Below are 25271 nucleotides of genomic sequence, written 5' to 3'. Positions count from 1 at the left end.
GAATCAGACACATAACACACTACAGACGACTTCCATCTATGCTGTTCTTATGAGTCCAGTAACCTTTGATGCTGTCGGATGTGCCAGCACCATCCACATCCTCAGAGCGTACATTTTCTACTGCTGGGACATTAGAAGTTAGGAGCACTTGTTTGTCTCCAGAAAACGCGGACTTGCTGAGTGATTTAAAGATTTAATGTATGCAGCAGTGAGCCTGATTGAAAACTGTTTAAATTTTATTAAAACCATTTACACAAACGTATTGCGTTGGTTACACTTTTTAAAAGCAAAAAGTAACAAAGAAAAATTGTTATCGAAAAAGGGCAATACCCAGCCCTACATATAACTGCTGAGAACAATGATAAAGCAGGGGTATTAAGGTGGGTTCGGGCAGTTTCAACACCTCTGCCTTAATCCCTCAACTCCGATGAGGGTCCACTCTAAAAACAACCCACAGCATAGCGCGCTGACATGTTGATGAGACAGTCTGTCTTTCCAGGATAGACAAAATGACCAGGTATGTGTAGTTTTTGGAAGCACCAAGTGCCGGCGTTCATTGTGCAGTTCAGGCTGGTGCTATCTTTAACAAGCACAAGGCTGGGTTAAATTTAGCATAGGGTGAATGACTCAGTTGCCTATTTTCTGGGTTGTTTTCATCTGCTGTTTTGGGGCTGTCTCAAACCACCACAGGAAAATATCTGATCAGTCATTCTGAAGAAAGGCAGTTTGCATTCTTGTCATAACACAAGGTCCAGTAGACTTGCTTTTGTGTCCTCTTGAATCCCTGTAAGCCAGTAAGGTGCCAAGTTAAGACTGAGAATTAAACCATTTGTTGGTTCTGTTTATTGATCTTTAAGTCAAGTGTGAAGTCAGACAGTGTTCTAAATCAGTTAAATGTCAAGTGTCTTTCATTCATTTCTTCAAGATCAACTTCAAGGTTTATTCAATTTTGATAGACCTCCCCAAAGAATCAATAAGTGTTGAGTAGTTTTAATTAAATACAATTAATATACAATCAAATATTCATATAATATAATATAATATAAATTGTTTAGTTATCGGTCTGGCTAGTGGCTAATAATACAAGACCGGAAGTTAACTTCAGGCCAGGCGCGTATGTCCGATAAAACGTCTAAATTATGTTATGTATTGACTTAATATTTTCACAATATTTTTAGCAGTGGCGTTTTAGGAAAAACTATCATGTTTAATGTTTAATCACAGTGACTACATTTACATGCACCTTATATTGCGATTTTAATAGGATTTTGGCAATATTGCCATTACACTTAATAATTAAAAACACATTAATTACACTTAACTAAGTCAAACTTAATAATTTGATTTAAATAATTCAATTAAATTTATAATCGCAGAATGCATAATCGACGTAGCATACTAGTTTGTTGTAGGATTCTTCAACCAAATAAAGAAGGTGAGTAAATGACGACAGAAATGTTATTATTGGGTAAAGTATCCCTTTAAGTGCAAATTCATGGTAAACATGACAGTCTTAAGTTTTACCGTCAACACAACTCTCTGTCAGTAGTCTTTGCTCCTTATCTTCACACAGAAACAGCCGAATGCGATGGCCGCGTCAACATTGCAAAGGCATTTCCCATCATATTTCCCAATTTATTTACGGGCGCTGAATAACCATAAAATACGTCCACATAACGGTGTTTTGTATTTGAAGTAAAAATAAAAAAATATAGCCGGTAACGCACACCTACTGTATTTGAGATCATCGTTTGTGCTGTTTATTATAGCGAATAATCAGACTCGTAAAACTTTCACTTTGATTATAGAAAGTCACTTTATTGCTGCGCATGTAAACGCAGTCATTGTCTGTGTGTTGTCAATAAGCTCTCGCATGGCAAAGGGCTAGAAATGGTAGAGTTCCATGTTGCTTGAGTAACTATAGGTGTACTGTTCTTCTGGTGATCACTCCCGATCTCTCCAAATCTGCTTCTGAAATAAACCATTACCCTTTGCTAGGTGTAGAGAGATCAGACATTCACTGACTGTGTGCCGTGCCGAATGAGGAATAACGTACGATTTCTTGGAGATTCAAAATTTGATTTCTCAAATTTTATTGACAATAGAGAGACCTGTGATGTTAAGAGGCTTCACTTTTTGCAGGGCTGTCAGGCTGGAGAAATCAAAGCAGACCAGCAGTACACTAAGCCCTGGTAGAGGGGGAATGGTCGGGGATGGGGGGTTGCAGAAATAAGGGCCAATATTAGTATTTCACAGGCAGCGCCTTGCTTGTGTGGCGTTCAGATCCTAAGCCTAGGGCGTCCCTGTGTGAATCCCAGACTGCCTTTATGGACTGAGCTAATAAACCTTTCCACACACACACACACACACGCACACTCCCCTGCAGCCCCCACTCGTACACAGCTGCTTGTTATTTCATGCCCCATAAGGACCCTGTGACCACGAACATTCTAATACACATATCTAATTAAATAGGCATCGGTGTGCATTCAGGTCCAACTGTCTTGTCTTGCTCCTTGCTCCTTGCTCTACACCCACACACACAGATTGACAGGCTTATTGGCAAATACATGCCAATGATTTGCCATGCCAAAGGACAAACATATTCCCTCCAAGTCACCCATATAGCACACAGAAGAAAGACATAGTTTTATGGGTGGATGGGATTTCATAGAGAATGTTGACAATGTTGTTTTAGCATCATTTATTTAGCAGTATTTCACGGAAACTTTGAATTGTAAAGTGAAGTTTGTATTTGGATAAAGCGTAAACTGTGGTCTAAGGGAACAGGTTGATGTGTTATTCAAAACTGCTCAAACACTCTTTGCCCACATGCACACTGCAGCTAAATGTATCTGTCAATCTACTTTTGAGGATTTTAGACCATTCTGTACACACAGGGTTTGGTTATTTATGCTAGTGACAACCGCATTCTGTAACCAAATTCCAAATTTCTGGTAGTGACAACTGTGTGTACATTGTATCTGCATGTGTGTACAGAACCAAACGAAACGGTCATGTCACTCTTTTGGTCGCCGACAGCATGTTTGTATTAACTAAACACATTTTTAGTCAGTCCCACTTAATGTAGATACTCCTAAACAAAACCAGAATACCACATTGCTTGAATGTGATACTTTTTCACCTAATATGGTTATTTTAGGCAAAATGTCCAGACGGTTAGGAGTGACTTTTGTATACACACATGGATGATTTTTTTATATATATATATAAAATTATATATAACATTTCAGCAAGAAGTTGCTCTTCTCTGCACTCATAGAAGTAAAGTACAGCAGAGATGACGTATTTTTGAATGCAAACCCCAGAAGTGAAATAGAATCTGGGGTTAACAAAACCGCTTAAAATCACAAGCTACGTTTTACGTCATCGATTAAAATCTGAAAGTGTTGTGTCTTAAAAACAGCAGTTGCTAAAAGTGACAACATCTTTTGGCAGGGATGTTAGATGTCACGGCGCATATAAATCTCACAAATAATGCAACATGGACACAAATCTCTAAAAACGTGAATACGTTGATACGCCGGATTTACACATACGTGTGCGGTGGGTAGAGCAACAATTATGCAATAAAGTTCCGCACAGATGTGTCATGCGCTGTTGTGCTTCCACACATACTATGTTTTTAGCGCGCTAGCGGCCCTAATGCGAGTGGTTGATTTAAATGAAGAGTTTGCTTCCAAAATGAGATGCATAAATAAAAATGTTATTGAACAACATGAAGGTGAATAAATAATGTCAGAATTTGTAGCTTTCTCTAACTTGGTGTCCTTCAGTCTGTCTAACTCTATGTTAGCTAACATTGTAAATCAATCTATAACAAAACTAACATATCTTTAAATGTCGTTTGGGCTCCACCTGATTGATGTGTGTGTGGTATACACAATTTCTATACACATACTTTGTTATATTTTATTTCTGTTGGCTAGTTACAGGCAAAAATACAGAGCTTGTTTTCGAGAAATGTGTTACGACTGTCTACTAAAAATGTAATGCAGTATGCTTCGTAATGTACAGAGTAAGTTATAAGAATTGTAGCAACGTTAGCTGGTTTGAGAGAGCAACTTTCTTAGATATTTTGTACATTGGAATGCATTTAGGCAGGCTAGCAAGCAAGTTGAAACCATCACATAAATACCTTCTATGAGCTTCTTAATGACATGTTTCATAAAACAGATTTTGAGTTTGCCGCCTGACATTCCTCCATTCATGAAACCGCTGACCAGACCACCTCATGCTTACGAAGGGTTACTGCAGAAATTTGTATTTTTCTGATATACATGTTTAAACATATGTATATCTACTTTGCCTTTTAAGGTAGACAATCATTTGATACCAGGTTATTAGGGCTATGAGCTGCAATGCAGTTCAAGTCAGGCGGATTTACAACATATTTCTCTCAACATGAAAATGAATGGGACAGGAGTGTTGGGGACTCCAGGGAGAATAGTGAGCTTTATTATTTCCTACACAATGTGGATGCGTTTGAGATTAATAAAATGTCTTAAATTGAAGGTTGAAAGGTTTTGCTGCCACTAAAGAAGTTGAAGTATTTTAAATTCATTTTTAACAGCATTTGTGACTAAATTACGGACTAAAAGTCATCAAATATGTGACTCGACTCGAGTCAAAGACTCTTTTTAATCTGGTGGATGTATTTAGACTAGAAGCAACAAATTTAGTGTTCGTTTGTAAAGATTATCTTGATTTTTTTCAAAACATGTAAACATCATAAACCTTTGTTAATCCCAGATCTTATTTTTTGCAATCTTCCAAAAGTCTTTGGGAAAAATGCATAGGCCTTCGGTTGGGTGAACCAGTGCGGCGCTAACTTCTGGGTTGTCCTATAAAAATATGTAATCTCTGCATTACTCTCTTCATAAGTGTATTTTATATTACACATTTTTCTAGATAGATAGCCCATGTCCGCAGTTCACTTGAGGATTCTCAGCCAATGGTTTCTCCCCTGACAAGCTGTGGCTGTCAATCATTTCACAAGCCTCCTCTTATTTTCCTCACCTAATGAAAATGACTGCGGTCTTAATCTGAAGGGCAGCGGTTGGATGTCTCCTCATGTTTAGGCTTTGGTTTCTTAAAAAAGACTTGTAGTAAAATGGACAAGATGTTTTGAAAATATTTCAGTGTCTGCGCCCGAGTCCGTGTGTTGCCACCGCCCGGTGTGGACGTCGTCCAATGACGCCCATCACTCTTAATTACTCTTCATTGAACCGCTGTGACAAAGCTCAACCGTCCGATTAAAGTCCTTAAACCCGCTGTCGGCAAAGAACAGAACGCTGGCAATGTCAATAACATTCAAGCGGGCTGGCATAAAAAAACCCAGCTCCTATTTTAGGGCGGCAGCTGAGTTTGGAGCAGAGCGCGTCGTAAAGGTGACACGGGTCAGAACTTTCTTGTCGGCATCGGGGGGCGAGGGGGAGAAACAGACGGTCTCAGATGATTAAACAACTGTCAGCCATCCGCGGTGAGGGGGGGTTGCTGCATAAATATTCGATCGAAAGAGGTGACATGTGCGGCCGGTCTTTTAAACCTGTTGACGAGGCCTTCTTAAATAGAATCAGATCAGCGCCGCCGATTACAAATTTTAACAAAAGCCGTCATGCTGACAGGGACAGGAGACTGAGGCTTGGGCGCAGACCCCCACAGCTGACCGGGGGACATGCTAACAACCCAGGACAACAAGGAGGTGATGAGTGCTCTGAAAGCAAAATAGACCTGCCGGTGTGCCGCCATGCCAACGGCCCTCCCCAAGCCCTTGTGCTTCTTTTACTGCCTTGCATGGTGATATCCAGGCTTTGCAATTCAGCTTCCACTTACAGAGAAGACTTAACAGCATTTAGGGATCTTAACCTGGCATTGCAAGTTCTGATGGGCAGTATTGCTACAATTTCTTTTTCTTTTATTAGCTTTTGGACTATATGCAGTATATATTGGTAATATACAATAATATTACAATAGGGATATAAGGGAATACTTTGTGTAAAACGTATTATCCATATTTTTAAGAATTTCCAAAGCAAGGGAATCTGACCTTTTTTTTAATTGCGTTAACATGGTCAATGTCAATAATTTTAACCTACAATCTCTTCATGTCTCTTCATTCATGTTTTATCTCAATTTTATGTCACTGCATTTTTCTCATATCAGTGGTCTTTAAATTGGAAATAAGTGACTTAGTAATCTTGATATTTAACAACAAAATGATCTAGTATTATTAATATATAGTGCATATTCATTATATTGCCCAGGTCTAGTTGCATGTATCTTTATTTTATATTAACCATTTGAACATAGGATTTCCTCCAAATCATTTTACCTGAATTGTCAAAGCATGTTTATTTTTTGAAATTATCATTATTAATAATAGCAGAAGTAAATGAAAACAAATTAATTTGTATGAATGAAAATGGCAAAAATCATCTCACAGTTTCTCTGTGTACTTCATAGTGTTTGTCTCCAATCTGTCAGCCGTCGCAATTTGTCTGACACGTGACTGTCACGTCGCACCCCCTCATTGATCTACTCTAGAATGTTCAAGGCAGACTTTAGCTATTTCAGTTATGCACAAAAGCCAGTGATTGCTTTGAACAATAAAAAATCCTGTTAAACTGGCAGCGGTTATGAGTGATGAAATCTTGACCCTGAATTTATGACCGACCTGGGGACATGGTTCACTGTTTATGTCATTGTGTGTATTGAGTCTTTTTCTTAATTCTGGCAGAGGGTTGTGAAGGGTGAGCTCACAGTGGGCTGAACTTGTGAACCTGTAGGTTGCTCTGTTACCATTTAGTCAAGTTTAGGTAGGGCTAATCCTTGGCTCAAGGCACAGATTCCATCAAACTCAACAGCAGAGATATATAGGTCTGGCCTCAATATAGCAAGCCAACAAACTACACTTATCTTTACGGCCGGATTAAAGTGATAGTTCACCCAAAAAGGAAAATTCTTATGTACTCGCCTTCAGATTGTTCCATCCAAACCTGTATACACCCTCAGAATTTTGTGAGACAATGGGGGGGGTTTAGGGGGCATGATCCCCTGTGAGAAAATGTTGCATGTTTTAAAGGTAAAGACTGCAATCTGGTGCATTTTAAGAGCAGAATGAAGTGACTCAATCACTGAATCGGTCTCTTCATTTGTCTGTCTTTTAAAATAGTCGGCTTTAGACCGCTTCATATTTGCGCTTTAACACAATCCTCATTTATTGCCCTCTTTGCAGAATGCTGTAATTTTGCCACTAGCCTTCTTTATTTTTACCACAAAAATTGAATTAAATTCGCTAGCTCAAATCTTCAAAGCAATGAAGAACTTAATTATTAAACACATTGAAAATTACTACACATTGTCATAAATAAACTTTAAATACAAAATCTTACTAACCACTTGTTAAATGGTCTAAGCACGCTTGAGTTTTGAGTGACTGATTTGATGGGTTCGGACAGAGGGTTGGACAGAAAGTATCGTCAGTTCAGTGTTTGATATACGAGTTGTTTAAACAAAATGAGTCATTGCATCGCGAATCGGACATTAGCGGACATTGATGCGCTGTTTATTTTTCACAGCTGTTAGGACATCGCAAAAGATTGAAGTTAACAAGGAAAACACTTCACTGGCTAGGATTTTTTCTATGTCAGCTGCATGTGCGGAACACACAAGAAAAGGCAACACGGTTTTGAGCACATTCACACCCGGCTGTAATTCGTGTAAAAATATTCTCTGAATGCGCCACGTGAAACATGGATTATGTCTGCCGACTTTGTTTTTGATTAACGTGTGAGGGAGAGGGACAGCTCGGCTTCATGTTCGACTTCATTACACGCTGCGCAGAACGATCAGAATTTGACATTGAATTTGATGGGGCGACTGTTAATAGTTAAATCGTAAGAAAAGCACACACTCTCTCAGCACAACATAGTAATGTTAAGTTTGCGTTTTCAACTTAATGCGGGCGTTGCGGAGACCTATCAATTCATAACAAATGATAATGGTAAGCTAGACTGGTTTTATCAAATCGTTATATGATGAATAATGAAAACTTTCCCACATGTTGATATGGATGCAACACATAAATGATTCCATCCCACTGCATTCACTGAATCTAAGTTACAGATCTTCTACTTATGATTGGCCATCTCTACCCCAGCTCGCTTTACGCCATTTTCTTTTAAGGTGACAAAGGGGATAGCCAATTGTTTTTCTGTTTATCAGAGGTGACATGACCATTGGCGCAAGTGGACTAGGAGGCCCACTGTTGCCATAGCTAAATATACATCCCTGACAGCTTCATAATAGGTTCCAGGAAGTTCAGTTGAAAATAAAAACAAAGCAACATTTCTAGCTGATTGGTTTTGAAAGGCCGTTTTTCCTTGCTGAATGGGAAAAATGTGGACTTCAGCATTCCACGGCCGTGATGCCAGTTGGATTGGATAGGCGCAGCCTTGCGTGTGCAGAACGAACGGGCCGAGATGGAGACGCAACAGACAGCAAAACCTGATTTATGGGAAAGTATTCGGTCTCACAAATACGATAAATATAAAATTGCCATTTCGTTTGAATATTTAATCCATATAGTAAATAAAACAGATTACTATACTTTACACCAAGTTGTCATTGAGCAATTAATAAAGCCATATCAATGTCATCCTTTTATCTCTGGACCGGCTACAAAACCGGGCTGGTTGACAAGTGCGAAAGGGAATGAGGGTCTCAATTATGCACTTACAAAACTAAGCCTAGCAAAGCCTGTAATGTAAGCAACATTGTGTCAAGTTTAGTCAGAAATCTTCTGAGCATTGCCGGCATGTGGATTCATGGCGCATACTTTTACAACATACTAGCTGACTTAATTCTTGCGCTTTAACTGAATAATTTGTAAGTAATATAGAGAAACTGCAACTTTTTCAGACACTTTGTTTGTGCTGGTTGTCATTTTCATTTATTGCATGTTTTACAAATAGTAAAACACTACAAAAAAACATGCACGATTGCTTGCGCAATACGCAGACGTTGTGGCGAGATCTCCATTTGTTCTCATGTGAAAACAGAGCTTGAATGTTTACAAACACCTTTCTTGCTGTTGCTATCTTAGACGAATTTTGTCATGAATTCATAAAGATAATGCACTCCCTGGCCTTGGGCCCATGCGCTCAGCTGTCCTACATTACCACACAGTATGGTGGAAGAACCACTTAACACCGGCCGGTTTAAAATTACCGCTCTGCTGGCAAACGGCTGCAGTATTCTGGTCTTCCACCACTTCTGTAAATTGTGTTTGGATTTCTTTTTTGCCTCTCCGGTTTGGGGTAAATTATGTGCTGAGAGATGTTTTATGACAAACAGCAGACCCCAGGGAAGTGCACTTTAGACATCACTAGAAAACGTTGAGATGGGATGGGAATTTGGCTGGAGTGCTCTTGCTTTTGCTCTTCAAACTCTCAGCCCACGAATGGAAACTAAGATGTGCCTTTGTACCTGTCCGCTTTTTATCGTTGCAGGATTTGAACCTGGCATAGTTGATGATCACGTCGTGCTCTCTCACCGTCTTTCCATGCAGGGCCGGTTACAGTATCGCAGACATGCAGACCCACAAGGGAGTAATTTATGACAGTTGTCGCCTTGGTCTGCTAAGCTGTGCATGGTATTGCCCGCCACTCTCGGCGTAGCATTTCAATATCCCGCCGGGAGTACACCCGATAGGCTTTAATGTTTGCCCACTGTGGGGACCTTATGCTATCACTGCACAGAAATGTTGTCCCCGAGCCTGTGTTGTCCAAAGTCACCAGCTGTTACCATGGAGAGAGTTTTTGGCACTGACAAGAGCAGTTCTTCTGATGTCGGTGGACCACTGTACATTCATTGTGTTTTTCCAGTGTTAAAATTACTCCGCTTTGTAGCTGAATATATTGTTCGATTTTGGGAAGCCTTGTTGGGAACATTACGAACAAAGATAAAAATATGTTTACATTTATATTTGACACACATTTGACCAATGGTAGTTAAACGTGCCCTGGAACGGTCAATGGTGGCTAAGAACTGTTTGGTCACAAGCATTCTTCCATTCTTTCTCCGTGTTCATCAGAACAAAGAACTGTATACCGATTTAAAACAACTTGGAGGTGTGTAAATGACGACAGAATTTTCTTTCTTGGTTGAACTGTTCTTTTAATGGATCCAATTTATTTTTAATTCTTTTTTACAAGAACCTCTTCACTGTAGCTCAGTGGTCAGAGCATGGCGCTAGCAACGCCAAGGTCATGGGTCCGATCCCAGGGGATTGCACATAGTCTGAAACAAATGTATAGTACAATGCATTGTAAGTCGCTTTGGACAAATCTGTTTTATAAATGCATAGATGTCAATGTCTTCCCGACTACACATTTTTAATAAATGACTAATCATCCAGAATAATATCCATGTTGGTTGTCTAGTGCGGTGGTTCTCAAACTTTGAGCATTTTTTCACAATCGCGCCGAATCGTTCTCATTGCTTAATCGTTCCACTCCGTGCCGATCCATGCCAGCCAGTGTGTAAAGGATGTCATTTTCCACCGTAGGGCTTATAACGAAAAAATAAAATCTTAAATTTAATTAACCAAAAACATATTCAGTGATACAATTCTGGAACATCAATTATTTTGGTTGGTGGCCTTATTTTTCTGATTTTTTATTACATAAATATTATGAAAAATGTTCTAAAATGTATTAAATGCAAATAAATATGTGGCCGCCTGTATATAGGAGGCCATGGCCTATAGTTTGAGAACCACTGTTGGCAGGTCAGGCAATGTTTACTTTACGTAAATGACTAGACGATTTGTGCAGCATCAGGGGCTCACACCATGCAAACAACAAGGGCAACTGAAGTCATGTCATCCACGACACCGACACAGACCAGCATCACCTAACATGTAAACAAGCTCATTGACTAGCACACGTAAGAATCTACACAGAGCTCTTCATTGATGGTCTTCTGCTCTGTTTGGGCTGTTCCTCACTAGGCCCTCTCATTCATTCACTCTCTCACTCGCAGCAAACCGAAACAGCTCAGATTAAGATTAATCCTCCTTAATGCACCGGCTCATAATATAGTCATTAGGCGACTTGAGCCTAATCCAGCCCATCTAACCGCCGCACTTTATAAAACACACGCAGGATTTGCTATCAATGCTTGGAGGCTGGAAACACAGCATCACTTTTAAATACAGCCGGGCCTGATACTTAATACTGATTAAGACTTTACTGAATGGTTAATGTTAATGAAGAGCTTGGTGTTAAATTGGAGTGTGGATGGTGGCCATCTCTGGGGAGGAAGCATTCACATTACATCAGCTGATTTTCTATTTACAGACTTTTGTGGTATTGACCTTTGGTGCACATGTAGGTGGAACTTTGACAATAGAGAGGAAATTAAAACATTAAAAAAATAATAAAATTGAATAATAAAAAAATGTATTCATCTGCATGCTCATTGGCGATTAGATGATGAATTCTTTGCCCTCTGGTTTGTGGTGGCAGTATCCAGACAGCATGCAGTAGCAGCAACGCAGCTGGCTTCTCTTAAACTGAAGGACCCAAGAGAAAGCTCAGCCCCCCTTGAGATTAATCAGATGTTGTCGTCTTCTGCTGAAAGTTCACAACTGGACACAAGCCAATGTCAGCTTCCTTTAGATACACACTGACTCTAGCCCATAGTTCGTCACAAGCCAACATCTACTTCTAATGTGTATTAGGCATAGAAGGGTTTTTTGAGTTTTGTGAAATGCTAGTTAGTGGATAGTTAATGGATAGTTCATAGAAAATGGAAATGATTTCATTGCCCCTCATGTCATTGGGCGATATATCTTCAAAATGATATCAGAATAATATCTGATATATCCGCCGATCGGAGTCCCGATCCGATGCTTGTATTTTCCTAGTGCTAGGTGCACACTCCGGGTATATTAAGGTCATTAAACTATTACTATTTAACGGTTCAGCATTCTATAAATAACCAAACCACTTGCATGTTATTGAAGTAGCTCCCTTTTTAGGCACTTTACCTCAAAGACATCTCTCAAAATATCCTCTTTTGAGTTCCACAGAAGAAAAGACATAAGGGTGAATATATGATTATAAATTAAACAGCATTTTTAGCTTTGTTTGCCAGTACAAGCATGTCACATCCCAGGACCGTCAACTGCCCGAATCCAGTAATGCACCTTTCGAGCATGTTGCATTCTCTTCCCTTTTTTCCCAGCGCTGACTCAAACAGCAGTCTACAGTAATTGTAGGCCGGGCTTGTTTTAGTATGCGCCTCTGTGTCTGTGGCTATCGTGTCTCGCTAACACAGTAGCTCAGGCCTGTTGTTTAAATCTACTGTGCTTGGTTGTGGGATATGCCCTCGCACCCCATGGGAATGCCATTAGTGTGGCGCTGAAGGAACACAGCAGGTGAAACAAATAAGGCCCAGATTTTTTCTTTTTTTCTCACTCCCGTCACTTGGTTTTTTTCTTTTCTTGCTCTCCTTTTCTCACTCTCTCTCTTTCGTTCTTTTCTACGCTGTTGGGGATGATGGTACTCACCAGGAGTGGTGTGAAATGTGCTCCGAGCCGGAGCATGTGTGCAGATTTATCCTACCGAGCTGACCGCTCTCCCAGGCTTAACCTCTCAGTGTACGCCAGCCAAGCCCCCCGCAGGCCCCCGTGCCCTCGTTCGAGACTCCACAAGGGTACTCGCTCAAAGGAAAGGAGCGGAAACAGGGTCTTGCGTTGCCTGTTTGTTTTCCCTCTAAATAGAGGTGCTAATTTGGGGCCGTTCCAGCTGAAGGACACACCGTGTCCACTGAGTGACGCGACTGAAGCACTCCTCTATATCGGCACGAAAATGATAGGGTTGAATCTAACCGGATAGGAGAATGTTTGTGGTGTGAAATAGTAATCGGGAAGAGAACGACTTGTCTGGAGATTTTTCCAGCGATCATGTAGCCGTTTTAAATGCTGGTCTCATCAACGAGCTGTCAGCGCTGTTAGATAATGAATTCGGTTCAACAAAACGTCATTTTGCTCACTCTCATGACAGCAGGAGGTTTTCACTTTATTTTGTGGTCACTAACACTAGGTCTAACATTTTGTGTTCCACTGAAGCAAAGCGGTATTATTGGGTTGGGTCAACATGAGTAAATTATAGTGATTGTTCAACCCATAAATCGTCATTTACTCATCCTCAGGATGTTCCGAACCTGTATAAATGTCTTAATTTCCTTTGTGTTCAGAAGAACTTTCTGGAAGAATGTCGGTAACCAAACCCAATTCCCCATGAACTGCCATAGTAAGGGAAATAAATACTATTGGAGTTAATGGGGCATGAGATATGTTTGGTCTCTCATATTCTTCCAAATATCTTCCTGGGGATGAGTAAATGATGACAGAATTTTCATTTTTGGGTGAACTATCACTTTAATTTACTCATGTTGACCCAACCCAATAATATCACTTTTCTTCAGTGGAACGCAAAATGTTAGGCCTAGTGTTCGTGACCACAAAATAAAAATGTGAATGTCAGTAAATGATGACAGAATGTTCAATTTTGGGTGAACTATCCCTTTAAGCGACATTGTAAAATGTGCACCATTGTTCATTTATTGCTATCGAAACATTACGCCACATCATGCTGCCGGCACGTCACTAAATCAACTTCTGCTAGGATGCACTCGCAGGCATCCCAAAGACTTCCCATCGCAGAGCACAGGAAGAAACCTTTAGCAGCACATTCCTCAGGAAGCGTTCGGCAGAGACACGCTCACGCACAGCGGAACTGGAATCCGTACGCTTGCCATCTCTCAAATGTTTTAATTCAGCATGATAAAACATCCGTTATTTATAAGGTGATTGAGCGTAACGCATTTTGGAGCAGGAGTCCATCCATCATGAGCAGACAGCAAGCTGTGAAACGCATTACTGTACAGCCAGACCCGCTCTTCAGCGGCCAGCTCCGCTCTGCTCTGTGGTCAGCCGGAATAATGTGGCTTCTGTTCAAAGTATGCAGCATACAAAATACATTTTATTTGCAGGATAACAGGTGCAAGCCAGGGAGGGAATGGCCACTAATGAAGTCATGGTTTATGAATGCATTGGTTTTGGATTGGGGCCTTGTTGTTTTTATGTTTTCCCTAAAAGTACTTGATATTAGCATCTAGTATTGAGGCAAGTTTGAAATCATATTAAAATATAAAATTATTTAAAACAAGTTGCGAATTAAAGCAGCTTGTTTTCCGTCAGACATAATTTTAGCTAAAATTGCTCTTAGCAGTTTACCAGTGCTTTATTTGACCATTTTAAAGATATCAGATGATTTTGAAGTTTATAAAGTAGTCAACGGTTTTAACGGTTATAAACATGGTTTAAACTGCTCTGTAATTGGCAAGTGTTCAAACCATGATCAAATATGTTTTCAGTCACCCAACGCAGAAGATGAACTGATGTTTAGCTGGTTACAAAATAAATAAACAAGCGGATCAAAACAAGATGTAGCGAAGCCAAATGTAAAAGAAAAAGAGTCTGATAGGTTGGTTATTAGCACATACAGGTAAAATGTGGAAATTGTGCAGTTAAATTAAAACAAATATTTACTATCGTTCTCTACTTTACTTCATACTCATTCTCACAATCGCAGCGTTTCACCCCCGTCAAACCCAGCAGCGTTTGAATCTGCTCGAAATGACTGCAGGGTGATTTGAACAAAGCCCCTTAGGTCAAAGGTCGCCCTCAGCCCTGCTGTTTATTTGTTTGCTTTCGTCACTCAAAATCTCTTCGGTACTTCTTTATTATGAGCCTCAAGGTGCAGCAAACAAAGCCTGGGCCGCTGCTAGAGAGCTGGAGAGAGTGATGAGGTGCAGGAGAGGCTGGGATTAGGGTTGAGGGCTAGCTAAACAGGCCAGTTGTTTGTCTTTGTGAAGTGAAGGTAGTGCTGTGCTGTCACTTTCTCATGCCTCACATAAAAAACACGCTGGTCGTGGTGCTTTTTGCTGGGTGAGGAGAAGTTCAATGTAGGAGCACTTTGGCAGACCATTGTTTATTAGTTTACATATTGTTAAAAAGCTTTGATCTTGAAGAACCAGATGTTTGAAATATCACAGCATTAATGTTATTTTGAATAGATTGTTTTGTACATTTCGCATGTTCTTTTTTTGAGTAAGCAAAGTTGGTTTTAAGAGATCATGTGATCATGTTAGCGCTGTGCTAGCAGCTCTAAGTCCAAAGGTGCGTTTCCCAACTTATGCTCAAACTGATACAAACGTGTACCTATGAATAAAAACATTTACCAACGTAGACATTGTTTAATGTTTTAAATGTTTTTTTTATTTTATGCGCTTCAATGCTACATTTGTTTTGTTTGATTAAGTGGAAAATCAGATGCAGCTAAACAATATCAATGTGAGCAATATTTCATCCCCTTCATGCTAAAATCCATCTCTGATATGTAAGGGGGGAAAAAAATCTTCAACGAGTTACTTTGGAAGCTCTTAGAAAAGTTTTAATTTCTCTGGGGCTTTCAAATTGCCTGTTTAGGTTGTGGTGAGCATTGTTCTGCGCATTTATAAAATACCACACTGGTCGTACCGAGCGACCATATGGAGTTCAATAACATTGTTACAACCTAATTGCCCTCTTCGACAAGTGCCAATTTTCTTCAAGAGACAGGAGAGAGAAGCGCGGGCAGACGAGAGGCGCGTTGACATGCGTCAAACTCCTCCCCACAGATGGATCAGCCTGTGGTCGGGGCCTGAGATGAGAAGTCTCCCTGGGTTTGGTTTAGCCGTGCTGGCCTTGTTAGTTCGTCCCTCTCCTACAACATTAAAGCAGGCTGCTGGAAAGGCCCGACTCTAATTCCACTAGCAGATCAATAACCATCAGTATTTGGTTTTGGGCTGCTGGGTTGGTCATGGGATGATCCCTAACTGCACCTCCCCAACCCCCTCGCTCGCCCCTGTTTGCAACCCTCGTGGTCTGGGGTCATTTTGTTTGGAGGTAATTTTAACTGTGAGCTTGTGAACTGTATCTCATTTGGTACTTGTCTGTGTTGGGCAGCTTACAGACTACAGAGTGTACAGGGTGGTCAGAAATAAATGAGTGACTTTTTTTAATGCATCGACTAAATAGACTATGAAACTCAAGATAACGTTAATTCCTTTTATGATTCTAACAAAGCAAATTCAAAGCTTTTTTACATTTGTCTTTTGTATCAATGCGATGATCTTAATAGAAATATATTTTGAGAACAGCTAAGCTTGCTAGGTTTGGGAATGAAGACACAAGTGCACATATTTTAAAGCAACACTAGAGAACTTTTGCTTATGATTGTCGCTGTATAAGCTTCCCCGTGGGCAGCGCAATAAACATGAATTTGTTGACTAAGCAGAAACTGCAGTGACATTATGTCATTTCATAAACCGCGCATGTACTAAAGCACTCCTTTGGCTCCCGCGGGGTATACTACTGCGCAGCCTAATAACTAAGCTAATATATAAGATATTTCAAATCCAGTAGCAGGAAGGCTAGGTCTCCATCTGTTTTGTAACCTGTTGCCTCTTACAGCTCGCGCCACCGAGTTCAAGTCTGTCAGATATTAATTTGTGTTTGGGCTCGTGTCCGATCACACTCTTTTCTTTCTACGAACTGGCTCATTTTATTGTTAATTGTTGGCTAACTTCACCCAGGCTACCCGGTAAGTAAAACGTGGCATATGCCGTAAAGCAGGTGATGGGCGGGGCTAGTGATCGTACCTGCACACCAAAGTTAAAACTGTGCTGGTAGAGGGCTGCTAAGGTTGCGGTGCCAGTTAAATTGATTTGTCCTACCACTAAATAATTTTCTGTAATAATTTTTAGAGATTATTTTAAGGTCCAATAACTCCCTAGTGTTGCTTTAATGTAGTGAATATCTCAGTAACAGCAGGCGTGTGCTATATCTAGTAATTTCATTCATTTATTTTTGTAATATTGAAGTCTAAACCGTAAAGGGCATTGTAGCTGTTTATAGCCTGACACAAGACACTCGGCCCTTGTAATTGACTAAAATATGTGACATAGCTGCCTGACAAATTAAGTTATTCACTCCTTTGTGATTAAATTAAGCAAATACAAAGCCCCAGCAAGTCTAGTACAGAGAGTCAGCCACTGTTGTGCTAGTGTAGTCTAACCATTGCTGCTCTGAATAGCAATCGCACGCATGCACGCAGCACAGACAGACAGACGCACACGCACAGACAGACAGACGCAGACAGACGCGCACGCACGCACAGACAGACAGACGCACGCACGCGCACAGACAGACAGACAGACGCACACACGCGCACAGACAGACAGACAGACGCACACACGCGCACAGACAGACAGACAGACAGACGCACACACGCGCACAGACAGACAGACAGACAGACAGACAGACAGACAGACAGACGCGCACAGACGCACAGACAGACGCGCACAGACAGACGCGCACACGCGCACAGACAGACGCGCACACGCGCACAGACAGACGCGCACAGACAGACAGACAGACGCGCACAGACATACAGACAGACGCGCACAGACATACAGACTGACAGACACGCACAGACAGACAGACAGACGCACACGCGCACAGACAGACGCGCACAGACAGACAGACAGACAGACGCACACACGCGCACAGACAGACAGACAGACAGACAGACAGACAGACAGACGCGCACAGACAGACAGACAGACGCGCACACGCGCACAGACAGACGCACACAGACAGACGCGCACAGACAGACAGACAGACGCGCACAGACATACAGACTGACAGACGCGCACAGACATACAGACTGACAGACGCGCACAGACATACAGACTGACAGACGCGCACAGACATACAGACTGACAGACGCGCACAGACATACAGACTGACAGACGCGCACAGACATACAGACTGACAGACGCGCACAGACAGACAGACAGACGCGCACAGACAGACAGACAGACGCGCACAGACAGACAGACAGACAGACGCGCACAGACAGACAGACATACAGACAGACATACAGACAGACAAACACGCACAGACAGACAGACAGACGCGCACACGCGAACAGACAGACGCGCACAGACAGACAGACAGACGCACACACGCGCACAGACAGACAGGCACAGACAGACAGACAGACAGACGCACACACGCGCACAGACAGACAGGCACGCACAGACAGACAGGCACGCACAGACAGACAGACAGACGCACATACGCGCACAGACAGACGCACACACGCGCACACAGACAGACAGACGCACACAGACAGACAGACACACGCGCACACAGACAGACAGACAGACGCACACACGCTCACACAGACAGACGCACACACGCTCACACAGACAGACAGACAGACGCACACACGCTCACACAGACAGACAGACAGACGCACACACGCGCACACAGACAGACAGACGCACACACAGACGCACACACGCGCACACAGACAGACAGACGCGCACACAGACAGACAGAGGCACACACGCGCACACAGACAGACAGAGGCACACACGCGCACACAGACAGACAGACGCACACAGACAGACAGACGCACACACACGCACACACAAGTTTATAATAGCTGGTGTAAAATGGCCTTTTCTTGTTTGCATGGTGTAACTGTGGCACTTATGGAATTCTAATGTGTCTGTGGTGGCTCGGTTACATTTACTACAGGGGGAAATCTCAAACAGTTTGGGAAACTGGATACAGTTTTTTACCCTGGTAATTCAGAAGATCGACTATTCAAAGTCTTTGTGTAATGACCCACCAATGCAGTGTACTCCCTGGGGTTGGATGGAAATAACACATCCAAAATTCTGTATATAACACTTTAATAAAAAACAGAAAAAGTAGTATCATAACATGTATTATATGAAATGTATACAGATAATTAAACCGTTCTTGGTCACCATTGACTATCATACTAGGAAAAATGACAATGGTTGTCAAAAGTGCCTCAGAACTGTTTGCTTTCCTACATTCTTCAAAATGTCGTCTTTTGTGTTCAACAGAAAAGAGACCTTTATAAAGCAAGTTTTCCTACTATGGGAGTCAGTGGTGGCCAAGAACTGTTACAAGCATTTTTCCAAATATGTTTCTCTGTGTATATCAGAAAGAAATCTATACAAATTTAGAGCGTGAGGGTAAGTAAATGAAGACAGAATTATATTTTTAGGGGGAAGTGCTCTTTGCCTTCTAAGATCCATTTTATCTTCTCCAGATATGTTCTTGAAGACCGTCTTGATGTGCTTTCTCAACGCTATCCTCAACCGTGCCCTGCCGCTTTGTTCATTCATAGTTTAGACTCTCAACCGCTTAAACTGTGCTCTGTTTTAAGCCCTTTCTGCACCAGTGCCAATACATGTGCATGTGTAATGTGTGGAAGCAGCGTCTTTTGCTCTAGGCCCTCCCATGGGCCGAGGGTCTGGGGCTATTTGCTGTAGTACCAGACACACTTGGCTTCACAGGTCTGCTGTTAAACCAGACTCAATCTATCCATCAGTGTTTGAGACCATACAAATCCTAAAACAAAGTAGACACACTTTGTACAGTACATCAGTAGGGGTATTTGTTAAATCTATTAACAGCACTGCATCATGTAGCGTTACATATCACAATGTGGCATTCATTTATACTAACAGTTCTTCTGCCAGTTATACAGAGTGGTAGTTGAACCTTCAGGGAGATTGTTAGTTGCCGTGCCATGTCGTTGCTCTCCGAGGTTGTTCTCCAAGGACACTCGCATACTTCTAGACTCAAAACCCTTAGCCGAAGCAAACATGGATGGGTGGTCGACTTTAATCCCGTTTTCATTTTAGGAGTGTCACACAGAGGTCACCCTGGTTGCGCCGTGATTGTCTCACCATCATGGTCCAACACCTCTGTTTCTTTATTTCCATGCGTGGTCTTGGAGATTGCCCTGAAGTACCGAGTCATATTTAGCCTTTATTTAGGAAGATTGTGGTACGTGGGTGGGGGGGCGCTGATGGAATGCCTCTGCTTGCCGATGGCCGGCCGGATCAATACAACTCAATTGAGTTCTCCAATCTGAGAGACTAGCAGCAGTGAAGGTCTCACTTACGGGGTGATCGCCTCTGATGAAGACTTTATTAGCCTCTATTGACAGATTCATTTGAAATCCCTTTCCCTTCATCACCCCCCACAATTTACGCACCCCTTTCCACTGTAAAGTAATATAGTCTAAGCCCGCCTTTAAAGGTTTCAGAGGTTGATGAAACGGTTAGTTATTTTGTCCTGTGTTTTCGAAGCTTCACAAACATTTTGCAGACTTGATCTTAAAGTAACTTTTGTTTTACTTTCTCCGTCCTTGATTTTTTTTCTTTCATGAACTGGGGCTAAGCCCGAGACCCCTGTTATCCGATACCGCACCAGTGTCAAAGCGTTTTCACTGTAGGAACGAGGCTTTCTCCCCCGAGAATGCAAAGAAAACATAAAGTCCCCCCCCAAAAAAGATTTACTTTTGAAAGCGAGTCTAGAAGCAACCTGGACGGGGATAAGACAAAGTGTGGAAATTTTCAAATCATTTTATATTTTATCTCCAAACAAGCCGCAGGCATATTAGATATCACGAGCTAATACTCGGCGGTCATGTGTGCGCTCTGTAAAATTGGCTGAGGCTCGTCGCAAGCTTTGAAGTCACAAGTTGTTTTTTGCGTCAAAGTAGCTGTTCGGGGGAGCCCTAATCCACTCAGTATTGCTATGGGGTGCAGCGCCTCTGATCGACATTCGCAGCAGGTTTTCGTGACTCCACTAATTTTTTCCATTGTTATTTTACCTGGTTTGTATTTTGTGGCCCTCGCTGCTTCTCTCAAAGGAGCTGTTCCCCAAGCCGGTTGGATTGGCCCGGGGAGCTTTCCCATCCACAAATAAAGAGCTTGACGGAGATAATGAAGTGTGTTGCATCCGAGCCGTGGCTGCAGCTGTGTTTTGTTGGCTCTGTAAGATTATGGCTTTATGTGTGGTGGACTTGGGCTTATTTCTTATAAGAGCTTATCAATAAACTCAAAGCTGGAGGCCTGTGTTAATATTGTGCATCTGGGCATTTGTTTCTTTTGTGTCTACTTCCCATATAATCATTTCTAATAAAAAAAGCAATCAAAATATGTATTTTTTACTTCAGTGTGAACATGTTTATCTCCATTCGCAGTCCATATGGCTTGTCTGCCTTATCCCAAGTGTTCCGAAGTCAAGCGTTAACCTTACATTACAAACAGACTGAAATTTATGTCGTAACTCTTGTGCCTTATTTGATTTGACATAGGGTAAGATTTTTTTTACTGCAAACCTCCTCACATTAAGCTATCATGTGACTTGGAGTTTTGTTGACGTTTATGCAGGGTTTTTGTTACTTTTGTATTTTCTACTGCAATTTTATTTGTCCTGTTTATAGCCAAAGAGTTCTTTTAACAACTTCCAAGGAAAAACACGCAAGTTTATAATGACACCATTATATGGTGAACGGTTTCTGTAAGAAAAAAGTAAATATGCTTTTTAAGTAATGCATGTATTTTGGCAATCGTTCACACTGTACTACCAACTTGAAAATGACAGCATTAGAAAAAATACTAGTATCGGTTACTGCGATTTAAACAAAAAAGAAAGTATGGCTACTCTTATGCTGTCGTGTGGTATGGGTGCATCCCTAATGATGAGAGAGAGGCTTTCATTTTCCCAGCAGCTGTTCCTTCAGTGTCCTCCCACCCCAGTCGGTTCAGTCATTTTCATTAATGCTAAATCCTACATCCTAAACAGCTGCTTTAAAAAAAGAGCTTTTGGAAACAGAGTTGTAATAAGAGACCCGACTTGACAAAGGTGAATAAGAAACGGCCCGTGGTAAACCTGCTCTCTCATACATTTTGGGAAAACATACATTTTTGTGCACATCCGCACACAACTTGATAATATCATCTGACACACCTACGGTATAAGAAATCATTGTTCATGTTCATACTATTCTGGTTTAAACCCGCCGTGGCTTGTGACTTGTCTTTCCAGATCTTTCTGATGTGGAGCCCAATGTGTTCCTTAGACCCTTTCTGGAGGTGGTCCGCTCGGAGGACACAACTGGACCAATCACAGGCCTTGCTCTCACCTCGGTCAACAAGTTCTTGTCATATGGCCTCATAGGTAAGCTTTTGTTATGCCTGTTTGTTCAAGATGTCGTCTTGTACTTTACCAGGTGCCTGCTAGAGAGATATTTTCTTAGCAAATCTGATATTTAAATTGGAAGAGTGAGACAAAAATATTCTAGATGTACATTAGAGGAGGCTCCCAACCAGTATCTAGGGACCAAAGTAACATGGGGATGCAGATATAGAAATCGAAGTAAAAATGCAGTCGAAATTCAGTGTTTAGGCAAAAAGTTCAATTCAATTACTGTCATTAAAACATGAGGGTTGTTTCGACCCAAGGTTGGCACAAATGTGAACGAACCAAACTGACCCATGGCTTCCAACAACCCAGCATTTTGGGCTGAAGCAATCCAGCAAAGGTTCATTTATAACCAAATGGTTTCATTTATCCATGTTTCATCCAACCATGGCTTGAAACAGCCCAGCATTTTTAGAATTGCATTTTAATTTAAAGTCTTGTGTGATGTTTTTTCAACTTCAAATTTATCTGCATTAGGGATGTGCGCTACGACTAACGTTTAAACGAAAATTTTGTAACCGTGTAGTCGACTAGTCTAAAACTAAGAAAAAACTCCCAAAATGCTTTAATCAAACTGTTCATATCCAATTAATATTTAATGTTGTTAAAGCATGAATATGTGTTCCACTATCCTTGACCTTAGGAAATCCATTTTATTTTCTCATTTAAAATATTTTCTTGTGAAAGTTCAACAATTTTTTTTAATAAAATTAAAATTTAGGAAAAGTCTATCTATTACATTGAAATCATGAGATTTACAATATTTAAAAGGAATGTTTCATTATTTGTTTATTTAAATGATGTTGAATGAAAAAGCATTGCTTTTTAAAATTGTCGTAATTTATAATTAGGGTAGGCCTATAGCCTATCAACAAACAAGATCGACTACATTATATCATGTTTTCATTATTTATTAAGCAAAGCAATGTCTGTAAACAAAAAAGCAAATAGAAAGCTGTGGACAAAGTGTACAGATCATGCTACAGAACGCATCTTGCGCAGAGCGAATAAAAAAGCTGCAAATAAAGCATACTGCCCATATAAGCAAATTTATAGAACATACATAGGCTAAACACTCGAGTCTGCATGTGATCATGATGTTAATATTATTTTATGTTCTTTTTGAGGAAATGCAAGCGTTATGCTCAATGTCTGTGAACAATAACTCCGTCTGAGGAATCTGCGCAATTTCTGCAAGCGCACACAGATAACGGTGCTAAGTGATCAGGTTTATTCAAGCGCTTTTTTGTGATCAACATAATAATCAAAGAAATTGATTAAACCGCATTTACAGCTCACTCTGCCATCAAATAACGTCAACCCGTCTTTCATGCATTTTAAATATAAAAATATTTATATTTATTATTAAGTAGTTGTTAACACAACTGTATATAGCTTTAGATCATGATCTACTTTTTCATTTTATGCCTGCATCCTGCGCTTCCGTCTGCGCTTTCTGCATCGCGGCTATAAGAAATGATCATTAAGCCACTTTGATATGACCTCCCCATTTTCCTCCTTCAAAACACCCCCACAACTCGTCTTTCAAGTGGTCATTTCTGAGCGTGCTGCAATTGGCACAAAGGAAACGCATGGTTGATCTGACCTAAAAAGAAAAAATATCATTCCTCATACTCTTTAAAGAGTATTTATAATTATTTTTTCAGTCATAGTGTTTTAGTATGTTGTTTACATTTTTTAAACTAAACATTCAAATTAAAAATATGTATGTAAGTTTTTCGTGTAATCGACTGTTGTTTTCAGTGTCGACGAGTCTCGCACATCCCTGATCTGCATCCCTATGTTCAAGTTTGGTTAACTCTGACGTGCAAATGTGTGAACACATGTGACCAATAGGTTAAAATGTCATAGTGTGATCTTTTCAGTAAATCTCAAATGCAGGAAATATTGATCATAACACTGATATTAGCGATATTGTACAATCCCATATGGGATGCGATCTGGGAAAACCCATGACAAGGTGACATTTTTAAGTTATCACACCGTATTTCAAGCCCTTACTAAATCTCTTTTTTATGTATTTCATACCTTGGATGTAACAAGAGTTATGGTTATCTGAGGTTGGCTGATCTGTATGATTTTCAGGAACCGAATTTTGAGAAAAACAGGTTTTAAGAAAAGTGTGGAATATATAATATAAAAAACAAATCAGTCAAGTATGACAGGAATAAGTCATTTTACTTTACTTGCCTCAAGTTTTGTATTACTGCACCTAAGGCCATTCTTCAATGTAATGTTGTTAAAGGGGTCATATGGCGCATAGTCATGTTTTTCTGTGTCTTTGGTGTGTTATAAGTTGTCCATGCATGTATTAGACACGTAAAATTGCAAAAATGAAAGTATAGTAACAAAAGATGCATTCTATCTAAAAGCGAATGCACACCCAGACCTACCTGAAACGCCTCGTGTAACCAGACCCCAAACAAATCTACGTCAGTTTGTGGTATGATTTGACTAAGACCACCCAAATGTAAACGCAAGTGAGGTGGGCGTAACTGTCGGTACAATTACTTTGAAACCTGTTGTTCCAAATATGTTACATTTCCGTCACACGTTTGCAGTGTTTGACAAATCACTACCTCGCTTTTCAGAGCGATGATCTTATTAAATAATCTGCGCATTTCAGAGAGGTGCAAAAGAGGAGATCCAAACCTAGACGGCATGTTGAAAATACAGCGTTTTTAAACCCTAAATCATGTGTACACATTGCATTACATTACTTTGAATTCTGAAACAAGTTCTGAGCTCTCTGGTGTGAAAGGTTGTTTTTCTGATGCGTGAACCATGTTTCCAAGATCTTGCATTGTGCTGATAAGCACAAACTGTTCTCGTCGTCATTAGAAACATAAGACCAGATGCTGCCGGTGACCGTCCAAGATGTAAAACAAGCATCACGCTCCAGATGCTATCCGGCGCAAATTTTTCTTCCCCCTCCCATAAATAGTCAGAGTTGTTGAATAAATACAATCACAACACTTGTCAAGCAGCTGTGTGCCTGCACAATCAA

The 25271-nt window shown here is 40.8% G+C and overlaps 1 protein-coding gene across 3 annotated transcripts in view; it reads left to right on the top strand.

Moving 5' to 3' along the window:
- Positions 1-25271, top strand: part of gbf1 (golgi brefeldin A resistant guanine nucleotide exchange factor 1) — a 67562-nt gene that overhangs the window by 15265 nt on the left and 27026 nt on the right. For all 3 annotated transcript variants that reach the window (XM_079472471.1, XM_079472472.1, XM_079472470.1), the window contains exon 4: positions 22088-22219. In XM_079472471.1, the coding sequence (XP_079328597.1) occupies positions 22088-22219 (132 nt within the window). The remainder of the gene's footprint in view (positions 1-22087; positions 22220-25271) is intronic.

The sequence above is a fragment of the Barbatula barbatula genome (assembly GCF_947034865.1).
Source record: "Barbatula barbatula genome assembly, chromosome: 14".
Lineage (NCBI taxonomy): Eukaryota > Metazoa > Chordata > Actinopteri > Cypriniformes > Nemacheilidae > Barbatula > Barbatula barbatula.
This window is presented reverse-complemented; position numbering and strand designations above follow the sequence as displayed.